The sequence below is a fragment of the Lactuca sativa genome, chromosome 9 (assembly GCF_002870075.4).
Source record: "Lactuca sativa cultivar Salinas chromosome 9, Lsat_Salinas_v11, whole genome shotgun sequence".
In the NCBI taxonomy this organism is placed as follows: Eukaryota; Viridiplantae; Streptophyta; class Magnoliopsida; order Asterales; family Asteraceae; genus Lactuca; species Lactuca sativa.
The window spans coordinates 24,557,899-24,576,305 of NC_056631.2; the positions used below are offsets into that span (position 1 = coordinate 24,557,899).

The following is an 18,407-nucleotide window of genomic DNA, read 5'->3' on the forward strand; positions in this document are numbered from 1 at the left end:
CTCAGCTCGTCCGAATATGACCCAATCATTAACCTCCACCAGTCCTTTGCCTCGGACCTCAGCAAGTTCAGGGCACATCTGACCTTCTGGTCAGCAGGACATAAGCATGTGAAGAAACACCCTTCCACGTTAGACAGCCACCTCATGACTTTGACGGGGTCCTGAATCCCATCAAAAGTAGGGGGCTTCGTGTTGTCGAAGTCCTGATACTGAAAAGCCTGACCGGCTCCCAACCCTGCCGCTGATACCGCTGCTGAAGCTGCTGCGGCAGCCGCCTCAGTGAGGGCTTCATAACGATCATCAAAATACTCCACCATAGTGGTCTTAATAGACCCGAAAATCTCCGGAAACTCGGTCAGAAACAAAGTAGCAACCTCATCATGCAGGATCTCCCGGATCCTGTCATCCATCTCGCTTGGCCCTATCTGGCTGATGGTCTCGGGCACTGTCGGCACCCCCTGTCCGCCGGCTCCCTCTCCCGATCCTGATCCCGAACCGGATCCAGTCACCAAACGCTTGGTTATCACCATTTTGAAACATAACACCGGGTATCAGATAATCCATATGAAGGACTGGGAGCCAACTCCCAATTAGCCCTAGGGGTTGTGACTTCCTTGCTACGCGTATGTGTCATGTGCTTTCAGTAGTACGGGCCCATACTACCTTCCACACCTACCCATATTTGTCTCAAGTGTCACCACAACACCCTAACAATATACATAACATATCGAGCGCTCAATCCTCACTCCTAGAGGAATGCTAAATATCTCATAACTGACCTCCCGGCCTCACACAAACCACCCATCCATGAAACTTCCACCAACCCTGTAGCACTAGTGTATGCTAGCCATACATAACGCTAAACCCTATAGACTTTCGAATATCCAATCCTACCCTAAGCTCCTAATAAAACAAGAACAGAACATAAGGCCAAATCAAATATTCTCAGGCTATAAGATCTTGGTTATGTATAACTGTGATGCATACACTAAGCAACTACAGTAATGATGTCAATTTTGTATAATGGAAACCCTAGGTTGGCAGGCATCGTGTTATCAGGCAATTCTATCATGAAATTCCTGAGGATCCCTAGCCTAGTACTAACATGTTGTTCTAACATATCTCATAATCAAATAACTCGTATGGTATTTTGGGGTCTAATTACTAGCTCCATCTGATTGTACACCCTGCATCCTCCTTTACTTATTTTGAAAACCTTTCAAAAAAAAATCATTTTAAAAATCCTTTCCTTTATTTGACAGTGGATTTACACGCATGTTCCTCCAATTCACTCAAACCAAGGCTCTGATACCAACTTGTAACACCCAAAAATTCAAGCCAAATTTAAACTTTTCCAAAACACTTAAACCATTTAATATTACATAGTTTGTTTTCAAATTACTAATTATCAGAGTATCCCAGTATCAAATCATAAAAATCATAATAGCAGGAGGAGCGGTACGATCATGCCTTCGCCTTCCCGCGATCACCAGAGGTACCTGAAACAACAACTAAAACAGTAAGCCTGAAAGCTTAGTGAGCTACCCCAAAATACCAACCTCATAACCTTCCTGAACTCGAGAAGTCGTGAAATCCATGATTGGCTCGTCGAGTTCCATTTTAACTCGTCGAGTTCATACGTGTCCAAGAATCAGGAGAAACCCTAGCCGACTCGCCGAGTCTTCGAACGACTCATCGAGTTCAAGGCAATCTTCAAAGGACTCGCCGAGTTTGTTCATCAACTCGACGAGTTCATGACCATCTTCATATGAGTTGCCGAGTTGGCTATGCAACTCGCTGAGTCCTTGCAGACCTTTATCCATGCAGACTCTTTTTAAGCCTTGCCAAGGCTGCAGATTACAGATCCAAGCTTCTAAGGCATGTTTCTCACGTAAAGTTGCAAACTTTACACGCATGTAAGGCCCTAAAGGCTCTAAATGACCAATCTAAGCTTCTAATGGAACATTACACCTTAGGAGAGTCTCATCCTTTCAAGAGCTGGAACCTTTAAGGACTTAGGACTCAAATAAGGTTCAGATATGAAGTTTCAACTTCAGATCTAGCTCCCATACCAAAATCCCTTTATGAATAACTAAAGGAAGCCCTAGTTTTCACATATGAATGATTCTAGAAGAAAAGAGGTTAAGGTAACAACTTATTACCTTCAAGATGTTCCCCAAACTGAAGTAGACTCTGGATCCACACAAAATCCTTGATGCTAGCCTCTTGATCTACAAGTTTCCTTCACAAAAGTCACTTCTCAAAGCTCCAAAACACTCTCCAAGTTCTCACTCACAGAAATTAGGGTTTCTGGATCTCAACGGGTGATAGAGGATAGTGGGAGGCGCTAATGGTCCAATATATAGGGTGCAAAAACCCTGAAACTTAGGGTTTCCACTGCCAGCTCCTACTTGTTGAGTCCCCCATGTCGACTCAACGAGTCATTCATTTATTGACGTGTCTTGGCCCGCTGCTACTCGACGAGTCATAGCGTCAACTCGTCGAGTGGACCTTAAACATGAAATCTAAATGGAAAATTAATCATACCTGACGGTTGGGATGTTACAATATATATATATATATATATATATATATATATATATATATATATATATATATATATATATATATATATATATGGTTAAGTTATAAAAAGATCACTAAATTTTTTAGGATCAATATGATTAGTTTTTCAACGTCTATATTAGAGCTAATCTTATATCGAAAATAATAAATAAAAATACATAAATTCACCATCTTTAAACATCTTTCCGTATTGATACTCGAAACTCAAAAACTTGTAACATGTGCATCACATGCACATTATTTAGAAATCGTTTTTTTAGAGCTTATTTTATATCGAAAACAATAACTAAAAATAAATAAATTCATCATTTTTAACATCTACCTGTACATATATTCGTATTTTTATTTTTTGCATGTAAAATGTGCACAATATGCACATAAGTAGAAAACCGTTTGTCTTGATTTTTCTTTTTTCAAAAATTCACATTCTATAACAGTGTTCTAATTTATTAAAATGTTATTCATGTGTACATTAATGTGAATATATGCACATTTTAATTTTGCATATATGTGCATATGATGCACACTTTATGTATATATATTTTTTATTATCAATATGGAAAGAGGTTCATAAATGAAGAATTTACATTTTTTTAGTTATTTTTTCGATATAAGATAAGTTCTAAAAACCAAGGTTGAAAAATCATACAAATTTGAGTTTGTGTATATATGAACATATCTTAACTTTTTCGAGAATTTTCTTAAATATCATAATTGTGTAAGATGTTAATATAGATGGTGGTTCGTTGAATTATTTTTAGAAAAATGAGTTTTTTTTTTACAAAAAATGTGCATATAGTGCATATTAATAGGAGATTTATTTTCTAATATCTATTAAGAAAGAGGTTGAAAAATGATGAATTTACATATCTTTAGATATTTTTTTTCGATATAAGATAAACTTTAAAATGATGGTTGAAAAAAATAATCCTATTAATTCTAAAATAGTTAGTTATCTCATTAGAATTTAATTCTTTCTCTCTCTCTCTCTCTCTCCCTCTCTCTCTCTCTCTCTATATATATATATATATATATATATATATATATATATATATATATATATATATATATATATGTTGTAAAAATTGTTTGACGGTCGATTAGTGTTAAGAGATTAATCGGTTTTGGCAGGGATTAATCTGGAACTATAGATCATTACTAAACTAAAAAAAATAATATATTTTAACAAAAATAAGTACTTCAAAAATTAGAAAATAAGAGAATTTGTAATTTGAAATTTTGAAAATACTAAAATATGAACATTTTGGTATAATATTTGAAATTTAGAAAATTTGAAAATTTTGGAGTAGAAAAAAAATAATTTTTTGAATTTTTTTGAATTTCTTTTGAATTTTTGTTTTTACTTTTATTGACTTTTGCTGACCGATTAATTCCTTCAAGACCGATTAATTCATAATTTCTGTCAAATATTCTAATCCTAGTCGGTTGGAGAACACCAAACGATTAATCCCGAGTTCTGCAAACAATATATATATATATATATATATATATATATATATATATATATATATATATATATATATATATATATATATATATATATATATATATATATATATAGACACACGGTTATGTTCAAATGAAATAAAAAAATATAGGTGACTTGAAAATACATTCTTAGCCACTCATTTCGGTTGTCAAAGGAAAATATTCTAAAATGCAAAATAAATGGAAAGTTTTGAATTTTTTTTAATGCTATTTTGTTATTTTTTATTTCAAAAAAATATCAAAATTTAACAATATGTGTAAATATTCTAACAAAATACTACTCATACGTTTATGTATTTGTATGTATGTCTACTATTCTACTAGAATATTATATTATAATTTTTTTTAGAATCTTTCAAACTTTTATAATAGAATATTACACGTACAATTACTTATAAAAATTGCATGAGCAAAATTCTGGTAGAATATTTTTCTGTGATGCTGATATATATATATATATATATATATATATATATATATATATATATATATATATATATAGAAAAGTAATGTGGCATCGTGTTTCGAGATAACCTAAAATTGGAGGCTCGGGGTGGAAGATAGCCTTGTGAAGGTCACGGGTCTCAAGGACGAAGGTTGGACCTCGAGGATTAAGGTTCTTGGGTTTGGTGTTAAGACTTTGAGCTTTGAGGGGCATTCGACTTAAATAGAATTCTGGGGTTGTTGGCATAAAGGCAAGACGACGTGGTGGATTAGTGGCAACAGTATGGTGCATGGTTAATGAAGAATGTGTTCATTTGTCACCACGACGTGGAAAGATGAGTGTCGCGACATGATGAACACTGCATCCCAAGACCATAAAATTTTGGGTTTTGTGCATATTTAAAAGCTTAAAATCATGGATTAGGGTATCTTCTTCAGCCTCCAACCCTACAACATGAATCCCTAGCCTCCATGTATTATTGAGAGCTTGTTTTCTTGATTTTGGACTTGTTCTTTAGAATTTGGTGAAACTGGAGGAAGGAGGGAGTTCATATTGGTGCAAGGAAGCAAGAAGCAAGCTTGGATCCAACACGTTTTTCATACTTATGAGCTATTTAAGGTATAAAGTTTATACTGTAACGCCCCGATTCTCATGTATTAATATTATGGCTTTAATTCTAAAGTTTCAAGGTCTACTTGACGAGTTGAATGCCCTGATTCGTCGAGTAGCAGCGTGTTTGGGGCCACATGTTTAAGTGACCAACTCGCCGAGTCGGAAGAGTGACTCGACGAGTTGGAGCTGGAGGATGAATCCTTAATTTCGGGGTTTTGCACCCTATTTAAGGAATCATTAGCCTCCCTTAGTCCCTTACAGCCTCTAGAGAGTCCAGCAAACCCTATTTCGTGTGAGAGCTTCATTTGAGTGTGTTTTTGAACTTTGGAAGGTGGAACTTCTGAAGGGAGCTTGAAGGTCAACTAGCTAGCAGCAAGGGACTCGTGTGGATCTACAAAATCTATATCAGTTAGCTTCATTTGAGGTATCAATTCATGATCTTGGCCTCATTTCTTTCTAGATCTCTTTGGATGAAGTTTAGGGCTTTTTGGCTTGATTATGAAGCTATTGTTGAGTATGAGCTGGATCTGAAGTCGCAACATCAGATTTGAACCCTCCTTGGGATCTAGGTTCATAAAGTTTCTAGCCTTGTCATGTATGAAACTTTCCATTTGAGTTAGACCCCATTTCAAGTTTGGATTTGGCATTTTGAGTCATTAGAGCCTTGCATGCACGTAAAGTTTGCAACTTTACGTGATAAGCATGCCTTGGGAAGTTGGATCTGCAATATGGAGCCTTAGCATGAATTAAAAAGCATTTGTATGGATGAAGAACCAAAGGGAATCGACGAATGGCATGTTCGACTCGGCGAGTCCGATGAAGATTGTCGTAGACCTGTCGAGTCAGTAGAGTGATTCGGCGAGTCTGATGAAGATTGCCTTGGGCTCGGCGTGTCAAATGAGTGACTCGACGAGTTGGAAAGTTATGTAAGGAACTCGGCGAGTAGCTGAGGGTACTCGACGAGTTGAGGTCAACATGGAATGTTGACCTTGGCAGTTGACTTTGACTTTGACTTTAACCAAGGGTTGACCAGTTGACTTCTGAGGGTATTTTTGGTAAATTGGATATTATAGCAAAGGACATTGGTGAATATAGGTGTTAGAGTTGGAGTTACATTTGGAGGAGTTTGACATTATCTTCCGAGCTACTTGCGATGTGAGTTACCTCACTATACTAAGGGGTCTAAGGCACCAAGGCCGACCCATTGGATATATTATCCTAGCAGTGGTATCATGATTGAGTATGAGTTAGTTTGCATGCTAGTTGCTATGCTAGTTTGGTAGATCTGTAAGACTACCTGTGTTATTATTTGATTATCTGTATGCCAGTGGATATGATATCCTAACCGTGAGTATGATTTAGTGTTGCATACTAGTTGCTATGCCAGTTAGGTAGATATGTAGGACTACCTGTAGTATTATGTAATTATCTACATGTGCATCAGTTGTGTTATATGTCGACATATTATGTGGGATGGGTTGAGGTGATACTGCTCCTTGCGGTAACCAACAAACCCGGGAGCATTCCAGATACGAGTTAAGGGAGACTCGTACTGTAGGCTCGGTGGCAATCCAGATGTGAGTTGTGGGCCCGGAAGGCAATCCATACTCACACTGTGGGCCCAGGGGGTAATCTAGTCTGTAAAACAGTGGACCCAGTATATGTTGTTAATTGTATATGTATTATGTGCAGTGTATCAGTATTTTTGGGGGAACTCACTAAACTTTCGGGTTTACAGTTTCAGTTTATTGTTTCAGGTACATTAGTGGATCGCGGCAAGGCGAAAGCATGATCGTATAGCTCCTCATGATTTGTTTATGTTTCTGGGAAAACTCTGATATTATACATTTTGAAAACAAATCTGTAATAACTGTTTTGAAAAGTTTTAAATTGGCTTGAATTTTATGGGTGTTACATATACCTTGAAATTTCTTCTTTTAGAAACAAGTTTGAGCTCATTTTTGGGTGGTTTTGGTCCCTTCTCTGGATTCTTTTAGAGTTTGAGGAACTCCAGAGCTTGTTATGGCTCTTTAATGGTCAATATGCTTCTGATAATGGACAAAGGAGTCATGCTTGGAGTCACTTTGTGTCCATGCATAAGTTTTGGTCACATTAAGGACTTAATGGACTTAGGGTTGTAGATCTAGCATTGTGATGAACTCCTAATAGATAAAGTTGGAAACTTTATCCATTAAGTCATTGAAAAGGATCATATCTAAAGTTATGTGTTTAGAACTGTACAGATTAAGTGTTGGGTCACTCAATTGTATAGATTTGATGATGTAAAATGTACACACTATAGTTATAGTTAGCTAGTTAATCTAAAGATATGCTGATGGAAGTTCATATGTCGAAGACAGAAGAACATCCCCTGATGACTGAAAGCTGAAGACTCTATCAGCACCAAATGCATGAAGACACCATCTACTGAAGACTGATCAGTATGTCAAGATGTTGATGGTTATACACTGTTGACACACAGATCAGGTGATACGATGATGACACTCGCTGATGGTAATATTTGCTGAAGCTGAAGCTGATCAGTGTGACACCCTGACGCTAATGACTGAAGCTGAAGCTCATCTCTTTGACGCTGGCATTGATGCCTTGATCAACAAGACTCCCTCAAGCGGATGCTCGTATTAGCTTCTGATGTGTTGGTGCTGATATATGAATCTGGAGAAGATCTGATTTGATACATTCATTTTGTACCAGATTTCTTTATATGTAGATTAGATACAATCCACTGATTGAAGGATTCACTAGAATATATTAGTATATAATCAATATTAGGGTGAAACTCTAATGTAGTGAACGTCTTCATGATAACCCGATTTCTTGGTGAAAACAAACCTTTTCTTGGTGAAAGACAACTTTATGATACTTTTGTGTTCTTCATTGTTATTTCTTGTTTCTATTTGATCTATGAATCTACAAAGGGTTTGAAACTTTTAGTTGGTATCAGAGCATGCTAGAACATTCATTCTAGGATCTGTTGAAGATTCAAAAGTTCATTCTTTATTCATTAACTCGAAAATTAGAAGGAGAAGAAGAAGATATATTATACAATCATCCAAATACGAGGAATACATCAGACATTCAGAAGAGAGAGTATGGTATGTTTTCACAAATAGAACCAATCAGTGATGAGCATCCACACATATAATCAAGAAATAGGACATAAAGAACCGCCCCCTAAATCCCAAAATACAATGACGAGTGCCCTTCTTCATAAAATTATCCAAGATATGGAAGTGCATCTCGACATGACGGCTCGACAGAAAGCGGTTTTCTAGTGCTTACATGCACCACATGCTCATGATTTTCTTCTAGCCATCCCTACAGATTGGTTTGGTCAACATATGTCTCCTGTGGAGTATCGTACTATCCTCAAATATCGACTCATGATTCCAATATTCCCAACTGACGAGATATGTATGGTGTGTCGGAAGGCATGCTTGGACTCTTTTAGAGAGCATGTAGTTCACTGTAAAAAAACTCTCGAGGTTCAAATACATGCACAATATGGTTAGGGATGTTTTGTTTAACATATTTAAGCGTGCCAAGGTTTCCGCCAAGAAAGAGGCACCTGTGAATTTGTTGATTGACCTGGTAGAAGCAAAGTCAACCCTTAGACCGGCTAATGTTTTTATTTTTAGATGGGTTAGAGGGAAACATGTATGTGTAGACCTTATAAGGGAATCCCTCTTATGAGATTGAAGGCTGGGGGTTTCACGACGGGAAATCCTACTTTAAAAGCTGCCACAGGCAAAATCACCAAACATGAGAAATCATGCATGGAAAATCAACATGTGTTCATACCATTTTCATTTGATATGTTTGGTTTCCTCGCTCTGGATGCGGTGGAGCTTTTTAGTAGAGTACAACAGATCATGCATAGCAATGTTATAGTTGATGGGTTAATAGGGTTATAAATACGATGCTCTAAGCGGAAAAACATTTAGATAATTCAAATGATTAGGGCACATGCAACCTAATAGGAGTTATGTCTTTCACATATAGGCAACATACTATGAATTGTTATCCTACAAAAATTTCCTATGAAAAACTAATTCATAAGAACAAGAAACTTACCTTGAAGATTGTTATTGCAAACAATCTTGAATTCCTTTTTGAAAGAAAAACTCTTAGAAGCAAGCACCACAAGTGTTGTGTCACTGATGGGTCACATACAAACCATACCAACGAAAGAGCTTGAAGAGAGTTTAAGGAGGGGTTATGGCCCTTTATATAGCCGAGGTAACTTAGTGCCAAAGCTAGAGTTTAAGTAGGAAACTAAAATCTCTTTGCTTGGTGACCAAGCAGCCCATTCGCTTCCTTATGCAAGGGCTTGGACGAAAACTCCTTGGGCTTGCCCAAGTGCTTTTCGTCCACCTTATCTAATGGGGTCCATGGGCTCCTTTCCTTAACTTTCAATAAATAACCAAACATACCATGCACTTTTAATTAATCCAATTAATCCCAAAATTAATTCAAATTAATTTATGATTAATTATTAATTAAATAATACTATTCCCAATTAATATATTATTCTCATAATATATTAACAAATTATTTATTTTGATTTCTAATTAATTTATTAACCATATAATAAATTAATAAATCAGTCTCTCTCTCTAAAAGTTATCATGTTCAATTGTATGTTTGAGGACAACCCAAAATGACTGTGCTACCATCGATTCAAGTTTATACCAATTATAGTTATGGACTTAGATACCCAATCCAACAATATCCCCTAGATCTATGAATGTAGTTTTCAAAAGAATTAATTTTACCATACAAAAAAGTTTAATGACACAACTTGTTGTCCGTTTTCCATCTCACTCATTGTACGATAATAATTAAGTTAATAAAAAAAAGGTAAGATATTAAATAAAAAAATAACATAAACGGAAATAATATAACAAACATAATCTTTGATCTTAAAAGGCAAAGTGAATATTTGTATACCGTCAATCACAATACTTAAATGTCTCTCTAACTTCTGCAATCATGAATAACTTTGGAAAATATGATAAAATAACATGAAAATTAGGTAGAAATCGATGGCCAGAAAGCCCAAGTTTTTATTTATTTATTTTTTGAAGTACTTAAGTAAAGAAACGCGTACAGGAAGCATGATACCTATTGCAAGAACCGAAGGTGATGGTGGGGAAATCTATAAGCTTCTTGTTGGAAGTGAATAACGCTATAACTCCGGATCTATAGGTTCAAAAAGGACGATATATGTTTTCTCGGTTCTCTTCTCCAGCCGCGTCGACCTCATCTGTTTTTTTTTTGGATGAAAATTCGAGTAGATAGAAAGAAAAAGGGTGGTGATGAATCAATACACAAACACAACATATGGAGGAGACAGGAGGGTAACAACATGTATAGAGTATTGGAAAAGACTAAAATACCTTTGTTGGCAACAAAACTTATCGCAAAAAGATGTCGAAAGAAGAGATGACAAAAGTTTTTTTGAGAGAATTCCATCTCTATCCTTGTAAACTTTCATAATTACATGTATATCCCACTAAAATTTTAAATTACATATATATCCTTATAAAACTTATGAAATTACATATATATCAAATACTTAATTAATCATATTTTATAAATTAAAAAATAAAAACATAATCTTTAAATTAATTTTTTATTATTAAAAATATAATTGACTTGTAATTTTATAATATTATCTTTGTCCCACATTGTTATTTTCGACTTATTACTTTATGAAGTATTACAAAAATATTAAAACCCACAATGAATTTTTTTTGTTCTGTCATTACATGTGTAATTATAACTAAAAACAGAAGGAGAACAAAATTGTTTAAAAAAAGAATAATCGTAGGTCTCGTAAATCGATTGTATGAGATGAATTATATTGTTTAATAGTTCTAATATGCGATCCGTGATTTTTTTAATCGATTATGTGTGGACAACTGTGTTGTGAATAAGAAGATCGATTATGAAAAAGATTACAAATATATATTTTAGTAACTTAGTTATAATTTAATTTATAGACGGTGTTTATTTTTTAATATATTAAATATGATTAAATTAAATATTTAAATATGTTTATATATATATATATATATATATATATATATATATATATATATATATATATATATATATATATATATATATATATATATATATATATATATATATATATATATATATATATATATATATATATATATATATATATATATATATGATTAAAATTTTACAAAGGAAATATGAATTATGAAATTGACCCATAAGTTTTTTAAATGTTAAAAGCAAAAAATAAAACCGACTTATAGCCACAGGGCGAAAAGTGTAATTTACCATTTTCTAAAAGTGGCATGCATGATCATCAAAACATGGTAAATATGGAGTAAATATCGAGTATAATACAACGTAAACACATACAATTACAAGCTTTAAAAAATCAATATGTAAGATACACAGCGACTTGAAGTAGAGTCTCTACACCATCATTGTTCTGCTGGTTCGTGCCTTCGAATGTCTTCACCACAGCATGCCCCTTGGCATTCAAATACTTCCCGGTTCCACCCATGACAGCAAGCTGAGACTCCGCCACAGCACTCCGGTGAACCCCCATGAAGCTAAGACTGTCAATATAACTTCCATGCACAAACATAACAGTAAACGCCATTGTCTGGCTGTTGCCATCAATGGAGCTCGAGACATAGAAACCTTGTGCCTTTCCAATTAATCCAGACCCCAGCTCATGTCCCTCAGTTAGCTCATCATCTATCACCATCAAAGTCCCAAACATAAGCTGTCGCAGGGCGTTGCCTTGAGGTAACTGGCCACCATTGATGGAGGGGAACGCGTTGTTAAAGTTGTTATTGTTATTATTTCCATTGTTGCGGAAAACATTAGAAGTGGTTCCTCCTAGGCCTGTGAGGAAAGGGATGTTATTGTTGTTGATGATTCCACTGTTGCCATTGTCTTGAGGAACCCCATTGTTGACAGGAAGGTTAGCTCCATTGGGTTTTGCGAAGGGAACTTGACCATTAACAGTAGGGTTAGTTACGATACCAGTGACAGCTTTAGCTGAGGGGTTAGATCCTCCTAGAATGTCGTGCATGAAGAACATGAGAGTATGATCACCACCTTCTACACCTCCAGCTGCACCATTAGAAGCCACAGTACTAGGTGGGATGGCTCCTAAAGGTGTTGCATTAGGGTTAGGGTTTTGAACAGAATCAGGTGCCTCCGGTGAGATAGCAGAGAAGACTGGAGCTACTTCCTCAACTAGGATTCGAGAGGAGGTGATGGAAGAGAAGGTGATTGCTAGAAGAAGAAAAAGTGTCGGAAAATAAATGGAGTTTGATTTCGTCATAAGGATTTTTCTTGTTGAATAAGGAAGCTTTTCAAGAATGGTGATGCCTCAGAAAGTGTTTTGAGAACTAACCATGGAAGGAAGATATATATAACATATTGAAAACAAAAGGGTTCACAAGAGAAGTAGATCAACGCTTTTGTTGCTAAATGGAGTAGGTGCTCCTTTTCAATATCTGGTTTTGTTATGAGAGTCGGTATACTTAGACTACAAAATATTAACAATGTTTCATTTGACTATATATATATATATATATATATATATATATATATATATATATATATATATATATATATATATATATATATATATATATATATATATATATATATATATATATATATATATATATATATATATATATATGAAAAAGTGAATATACCCTCAAGGGTATATAATGTTAGGTACCCTTAACCACAAAACTACGTAGTTTTGAATAGATTTAATTTTCTGGAAAAACAAAACAATTTCCTTAAAAAGTTGTACGTAGTTTCTTGAACCGTAATGTCTTCCAAGATCAATCGCATAGGGCTAAATCAAAATCGACCTCGTACAAATCGGTATTAGAAATCGGAATTAACCTAGCTATAATCAACGATCGCATAAGGCTACAGCAAAATCTATTACACACGAAGTCTTTCCATGTTCGCCTTCTACTATGCCAGTCGTATTATAGTCATATTACGCCGAGATTCAGACCTGCCCAGCAACACGAGGTAGGCAGCCCCCGTCGCAGTCCGCAGTCTGTCGCAGCAAGGCTGCTAAGCGATGACATAGTTTACTTCCTCTCAGTTTCAGGTTATTCCTTTTCTAGTTCAAGCAAATATTTATGATGTGATGTGGATGTGTTTATTGGAATAAGGTTATTCCAATGCTAAGTATGAATTACCCTTTCGTTTTTCTAATGCACTATAGGTGTATGACAAAATGCCTAAAAGAGATTACTCAATGATACACACTGTTTTTCTCATGAAACCATAAACCAGGTTGGATAGCTTGCAAAAAAGAATAACTTAAAGCTTCATATAAATGGGGCTCATATCTTTAATACATCTGTTGTGAGTTAAAAAAAACCCTTTTCAACCTTCTTCTTCATTTTCCATTCATTAATTTTCAAGATTTTTTTTTTCAGGCTCTTAGTGTCCCTATTAAAATGCTAGTAAAAGTTGTTGATTATGTTTCGGTATGCTTGTCGAAAGGACTTGGTGCACCAGCTGGAAGTGTTAATGTCTTGAGTTATACAAACCTTTTTCAACAATTTGTATGCATATATGCTTATGTTTTACAAACATTGTGTGAATTCTTTTGCAACGCGAGTGCCTACCAAGATAGAGGGGTATCTTTGGAAAAACTTCCTTCTTGGGTAAAACTATGGTTACAACATTGAAGTTGGAACATTTGTTAAACTATGGTTACAACATTGAAGTTGGAACATTTGAAAGATGAAAGACTTGGAACATTTGTCAATAATTTTTATTTTAAAGTGTAAGGGTATTATGGTCAAACTATGGTTACAACATTGAAGTTGGGTAAAATAATAGAGGAACAGTGTGTACTTTTTGATGTCGGATAGCTCATCCAGGTGCTATTGAGATACTTTGCTGAAGAATTGGTGGGAATACTTGAAGAATTGGAAGAATTTTAAGAACTCTATAAAATTTTTGGGTTCTTGTATAGTGAATAGACCATGTATATGTTGATAGAAAATGTATAGAACAAAAGTATTATTTTTTTGGTGTAAGTCGAAATAGCAACTCATTTTTGGTCGTATTGTTTAATGTGACTTGAAATTTCGTATCCTTAAGTTCTTGAGGATTACCGTCTTTGGGACAGGGGCAAAATTGTCCAACAATGTTAAAAATATCATACTTATGTGTAGATTAACACAACACTAACCAAAATGACAACTTGCTTTCATTTTTAACCCAAAATTGCAGAAAATTTTCATTTTGAATCAAAAATGGCACCATACTTTCATTTTTAACCCAAAATTGTAAAAAAGTTTTGTTTTGAACCCAAAAATGTTAGCATACTTTCATTTTTAACTCGAAATTGTAGAAAACTTTCATTTTGAACATCAACTAGCCTCATACTTTCTTTTTTTCACAAAATAGTCTCAAATTTCAGTTTTTTCACATAATGGCCTCAAATTTTCGTTTTTTTCACATAATGGCCTCATACTTTCTTTTTTCACTAAATAGTCTCGAATTTTAATTTTTTCACATAATGGCCACAAATTTTCATTTTTTTCATATAATGGCCTCATACTTTCTTTTTTTTCACAAAATACCCTCAAATTTCATTTTTTTCACATAATGGCCTCAAATTTTCGTTTTTTCACATAATGGCCTCGTACTTCCCTTTTTCACAAAATAGTCACAAATTTTAGTTTTTTTTTTCACAAACTAGCCTAATACTTTCTTTTTTCACAAAATACCCTCATATTTCCTCTTTATACAAAATATCCTCAAATTTCTGTTTTTTCACAAAATAGCCTCAAGTTTTTGTTTTTTTTTCACAAAATACCCTCATATTTCCTCTTTATACAAAATATCCTCAAATTTTTGTTTTTTTTTTCACAAAATAGCCTCATACTTTATTTTTTTTCACAAAATAGCCTTATACTTTCTTCTTTTCAAAAAATTAGCCTCAAATTTCCTTTTTTTTTTTCAAAAAATAGCCTCATACTTTCTTTTTTCACAAAATAGCATAACACTTTTGTTTTTTTTTTTCAGAAAATATCATCGTACTTTAGTTTGAAACACATAACGGTGGCGCAATTTCAATTTTAAACACAAATCATAAAACAATCAACAATTTTCATTCAAAAACATTAAAAATTGTTAAGAAACATCAATAACTGCTAGATTATTCATACATTATTCATGTCAACAACCATCTAGATTATTCTTTTGCTCACATAAACAACACGTCTCATCATTTTTTCTCTTGCAACGATTCATCCACCTGATCCATGAAAAAAAATTGTTAATATAATTATTAGAGTTGTAAATCATGGAAATTAAATTAATATAATAAGAACCTTTTTTTTGAACAACTAGTAGCGTAATGACCCAATCCTTGATAGTAAGAGCATGTTCGTTTTTTGGGGGCTTCTGAAGAAGACTTGATTCTATTAGAAATTTTAGGACGCCCTTTTGTAGTAGTTGGACCAAGAGGATCACGAACAGATAACTGTGGAATCATATCTACTTGTGAAACTCCCATACAAGAACTTTGAGATGCATTCTCCAAAGACATAGATTTTTTTCGATTTGCTTGATCATCTAAAAGACTTATCAATAACTTATTGAGTTTTTGTATCTCCGAAGGGAGTCTCTTGCTTGTTCAATTAGTTTACTAAAATTTGAACGGACACACCATAGTGTGTAGTCACTAACTCCATTTTCATTATTCATTTCTCCAAGTCCGATACTAACACTACCCAGTTTGTACCTAGCATCAAGGGTCCATCGCGGTAAAATATAGTGACTCGGGAGTTCTTGAACATGCTTCTTCTTCATCATATATAGGCTATGCTTGCATAAAATGCCATTTGTCTCATACATAGCACACGAACATGTGACGCTGACTTGATCCAAAGAACGAAAGGTAACTATGTGCCAATATTTTTTATTAACGTCTAGTTGCCCAACTCTATATGTGCTTTCTTCAGTAGTTTTTCTTAGAGTCTCGTGAGTCAAATTGGTAATAGCTTCAGCCCATTCTTTTTTGAAAGTATCAAACATCTTTCTAGTATAACATTGACCTGCTTTTGCTTCGATTGGATGCACTGAAGAAAGAACCGGTCGCGAGTTCATAGTCTTGAAGTCTTCATCTTCTTCGGCGGCTCTTCGTGACTCGACTGTTTTGTCATATTGTACAACGAATTCATTCAACATGGTCCTCGAGTTAACAAATCCATCAAAAAAATGAATTAATACTTTCACTTCGTCCAGTTGTGGTCATACCAGCAAAGAAAATATCCTTCAAGAAGGCTTTAGCCCAATGTATACGTTGGTTATACATGTCACTAATCCAACAATTGCTTTCTAGTTCATACTTACTACACATATCTTCCCATGTTGCTTCAAATTGTTCAATGGTGTCACTATTTACCCATTGTCTGTATGTTTCTTGAAAATCACCATAACGGGAAATATACGATCGAAGGTGTTCAGTTTCGTGCTTCATGATATGCCATGAACAAAAGCGATGTTGAGTCTTTGGGAAAAAAATTTATTGCATTGCCCATAGCTTTGTCTTGATCGGTAATAATTGCCTTCGGATACTTTCCAAACATACATTTGAGGAAATGTTCAAATAACCATTCAAATGTCTCTTCTTTTTCGTTTTCAAGCAATGCCCCACCAAAAAGTATAGACTGACCATGATGATTCACCCCAGTAAAAGGAGAAAAATGCATCTTGAATTTGTTAGTCATATAAGTAACATCAAACACTACAACATCTCTGAATTTTGTATATGCATCTCTTGATCTACCATCAGCCCAAAAGATATTCCTAGGATATCCATCATCAGACAAATCCACTACAAAATACTGGTCACTATCAACTAATGATTTATCTTAAAAATGTTTTATAAGTCCATAGAACTCATTTCCTCTATATTGTTTTCGATGCTCAGATAAGACATCAACACATTGTTTTGAAGTAACATCAGCTACATTTGAGGATTTCATTGTATTAACAGCTTTTTTAATCTGAGAAGGTTTCAACCCTGCTTGACCAAATTGCACCATAAGAGATTTACCTTCTATTGAACGATGGAAATTGCTATGAGATCGATGCTTGATCACATTCGTTGGTGTCATGGTTAATTCATGATTATGTGTGTCATTAAATAAGTCCACCAACCATTTTCCATCTTCCTGCCTTATAATTCGAAGTTTTGCTTGACATCCGGTTCTAACATCTCTCCGACGTTTTTTCTCATTTCCAATTGAATCATTTTTTTCTACCCGTTTGAAACCTTCTTTGTAGCATACATAATATTTTCGATAAGGCTCATTTGTTTTTGTGCTTTTAACCGTGTTATCTTTACGTATACCAAAACCATGTAAAAATGAATAATCGTTATAAAACGTATATGCTTCGTCAGGCGTATCGAAAACCTTTCCCAGTATCTTTTCAACATTATATTCGTCTTTGTCAAATTCAATGTTCACATCAAAATCGTTAAGTTCTTCAGATTCATATGTTGCTTCCATAAAATCATTTGTGTCAACATCTTCGGCTATATATGGTTCTATAGTTTGATTAGTTGCTTCGGTTTCACTCATTATGGCCTACACAAGACATCAATGCATGTTTCCAAACAAAAAATTAACATCAAATTGTTTTATATTCAATAAAATTGAAACATTATACGGAAAAAAAAAAACACAATAACAGTTAACAATGGAAAAACTATATAACAGTAATCTCCAAAAAAAATCAAAAAAACCTGAAAAATCATCTCAGTGTTCATGGATAGTATATTTGGAGTTGCTGGAACAATTAGATTGCTTGCAGGTGATAATTGCTACGTATTATATAAGGGTTTGTTGGACGTATACATTAAATACATGCATAGAACCATTGAAGAATGTCGATTTCCTGTTGTATTCAATTTAGAATTAATTCACATGCTTGGACACGTAAGTTCAACAGCAACAGGTAATCGATTCAATAAAACTGAATTCTGAATCACAAAAAATGATTTTATTGTAGCCGTATTAGATGATTTGTAGTATTTGAAGAAGGCAGATTTCTTGTTATATTCAATTCAAAATTAACGCACCTGCTTGGACACGTAAGTGCAATCGCAACAGAAAACTGATTCAATAAAATTGATTTCCTAATGACAAAAAACGATTTTGTTGTAGCCTTA

General features: G+C 34.4%; 2 protein-coding genes and 2 long non-coding RNA genes across 4 annotated transcripts; 1 reads left to right on the forward strand and 3 right to left on the reverse strand.

The window, feature by feature from the left end:
- Positions 1–1,328: 1,328 nt before the first annotated feature.
- On the reverse strand, positions 1,329–10,628 carry LOC128129300 (uncharacterized). The gene is made up of 2 exons (XR_008227124.1): positions 10,298–10,628; positions 1,329–1,499 (listed from the first exon to the last, which is right to left on the reverse strand). It is a non-coding gene; the product is annotated as an uncharacterized LOC128129300 (long non-coding RNA).
- A 906-nt stretch (positions 10,629–11,534) lies between these two features.
- LOC111881159 (dirigent protein 25) lies at positions 11,535–12,568 on the reverse strand. The gene has a single exon (XM_023877556.3). It carries the CDS (start codon positions 12,513–12,515, stop codon positions 11,595–11,597), a length of 921 nt encoding a protein of 306 aa, XP_023733324.1. The 5' UTR covers positions 12,516–12,568; the 3' UTR covers positions 11,535–11,594.
- Positions 12,569–12,966: 398 nt separating this feature from the next.
- LOC111881155 (uncharacterized) lies at positions 12,967–14,312 on the forward strand. Its single transcript, XR_002846685.2, has 2 exons — positions 12,967–13,573; positions 13,648–14,312. It is a non-coding gene; the product is annotated as an uncharacterized LOC111881155 (long non-coding RNA).
- A 1,091-nt stretch (positions 14,313–15,403) lies between these two features.
- LOC111881143 (protein FAR1-RELATED SEQUENCE 5-like) lies at positions 15,404–17,817 on the reverse strand. The gene is made up of 6 exons (XM_023877537.1): positions 17,178–17,817; positions 16,798–17,090; positions 16,487–16,703; positions 16,285–16,380; positions 15,559–15,802; positions 15,404–15,482 (listed from the first exon to the last, which is right to left on the reverse strand). Exons 1-6 carry the CDS (start codon positions 17,815–17,817, stop codon positions 15,404–15,406), a joined length of 1,569 nt encoding a protein of 522 aa, XP_023733305.1.
- Positions 17,818–18,407: the final 590 nt, after the last annotated feature.

What these genes read in the sequence shown, in the direction of transcription:
- LOC111881159 (XM_023877556.3), bottom strand. Translation starts at nt 12,515, where the DNA reads ATGACGAAATCAAACTCCATTTATTTTCCGACACTTTTTCTTCTTCTA.
- LOC111881143 (XM_023877537.1), bottom strand. Translation starts at nt 17,817, where the DNA reads ATGAGTGAAACCGAAGCAACTAATCAAACTATAGAACCATATATAGCC. An exon ending in GAAGGATATTTTCTTTGCTG is followed by an intron (nt 16,381 to 16,486) that starts GTATGACCACAA and finishes ATGACAAAACAG; the next exon opens with TCGAGTCACGAAGAGCCGCC. An exon ending in ACTAGTTGTTCAAAAAAAAG is followed by an intron (nt 15,483 to 15,558) that starts GTTCTTATTATA and finishes TTCATGGATCAG; the next exon opens with GTGGATGAATCGTTGCAAGA.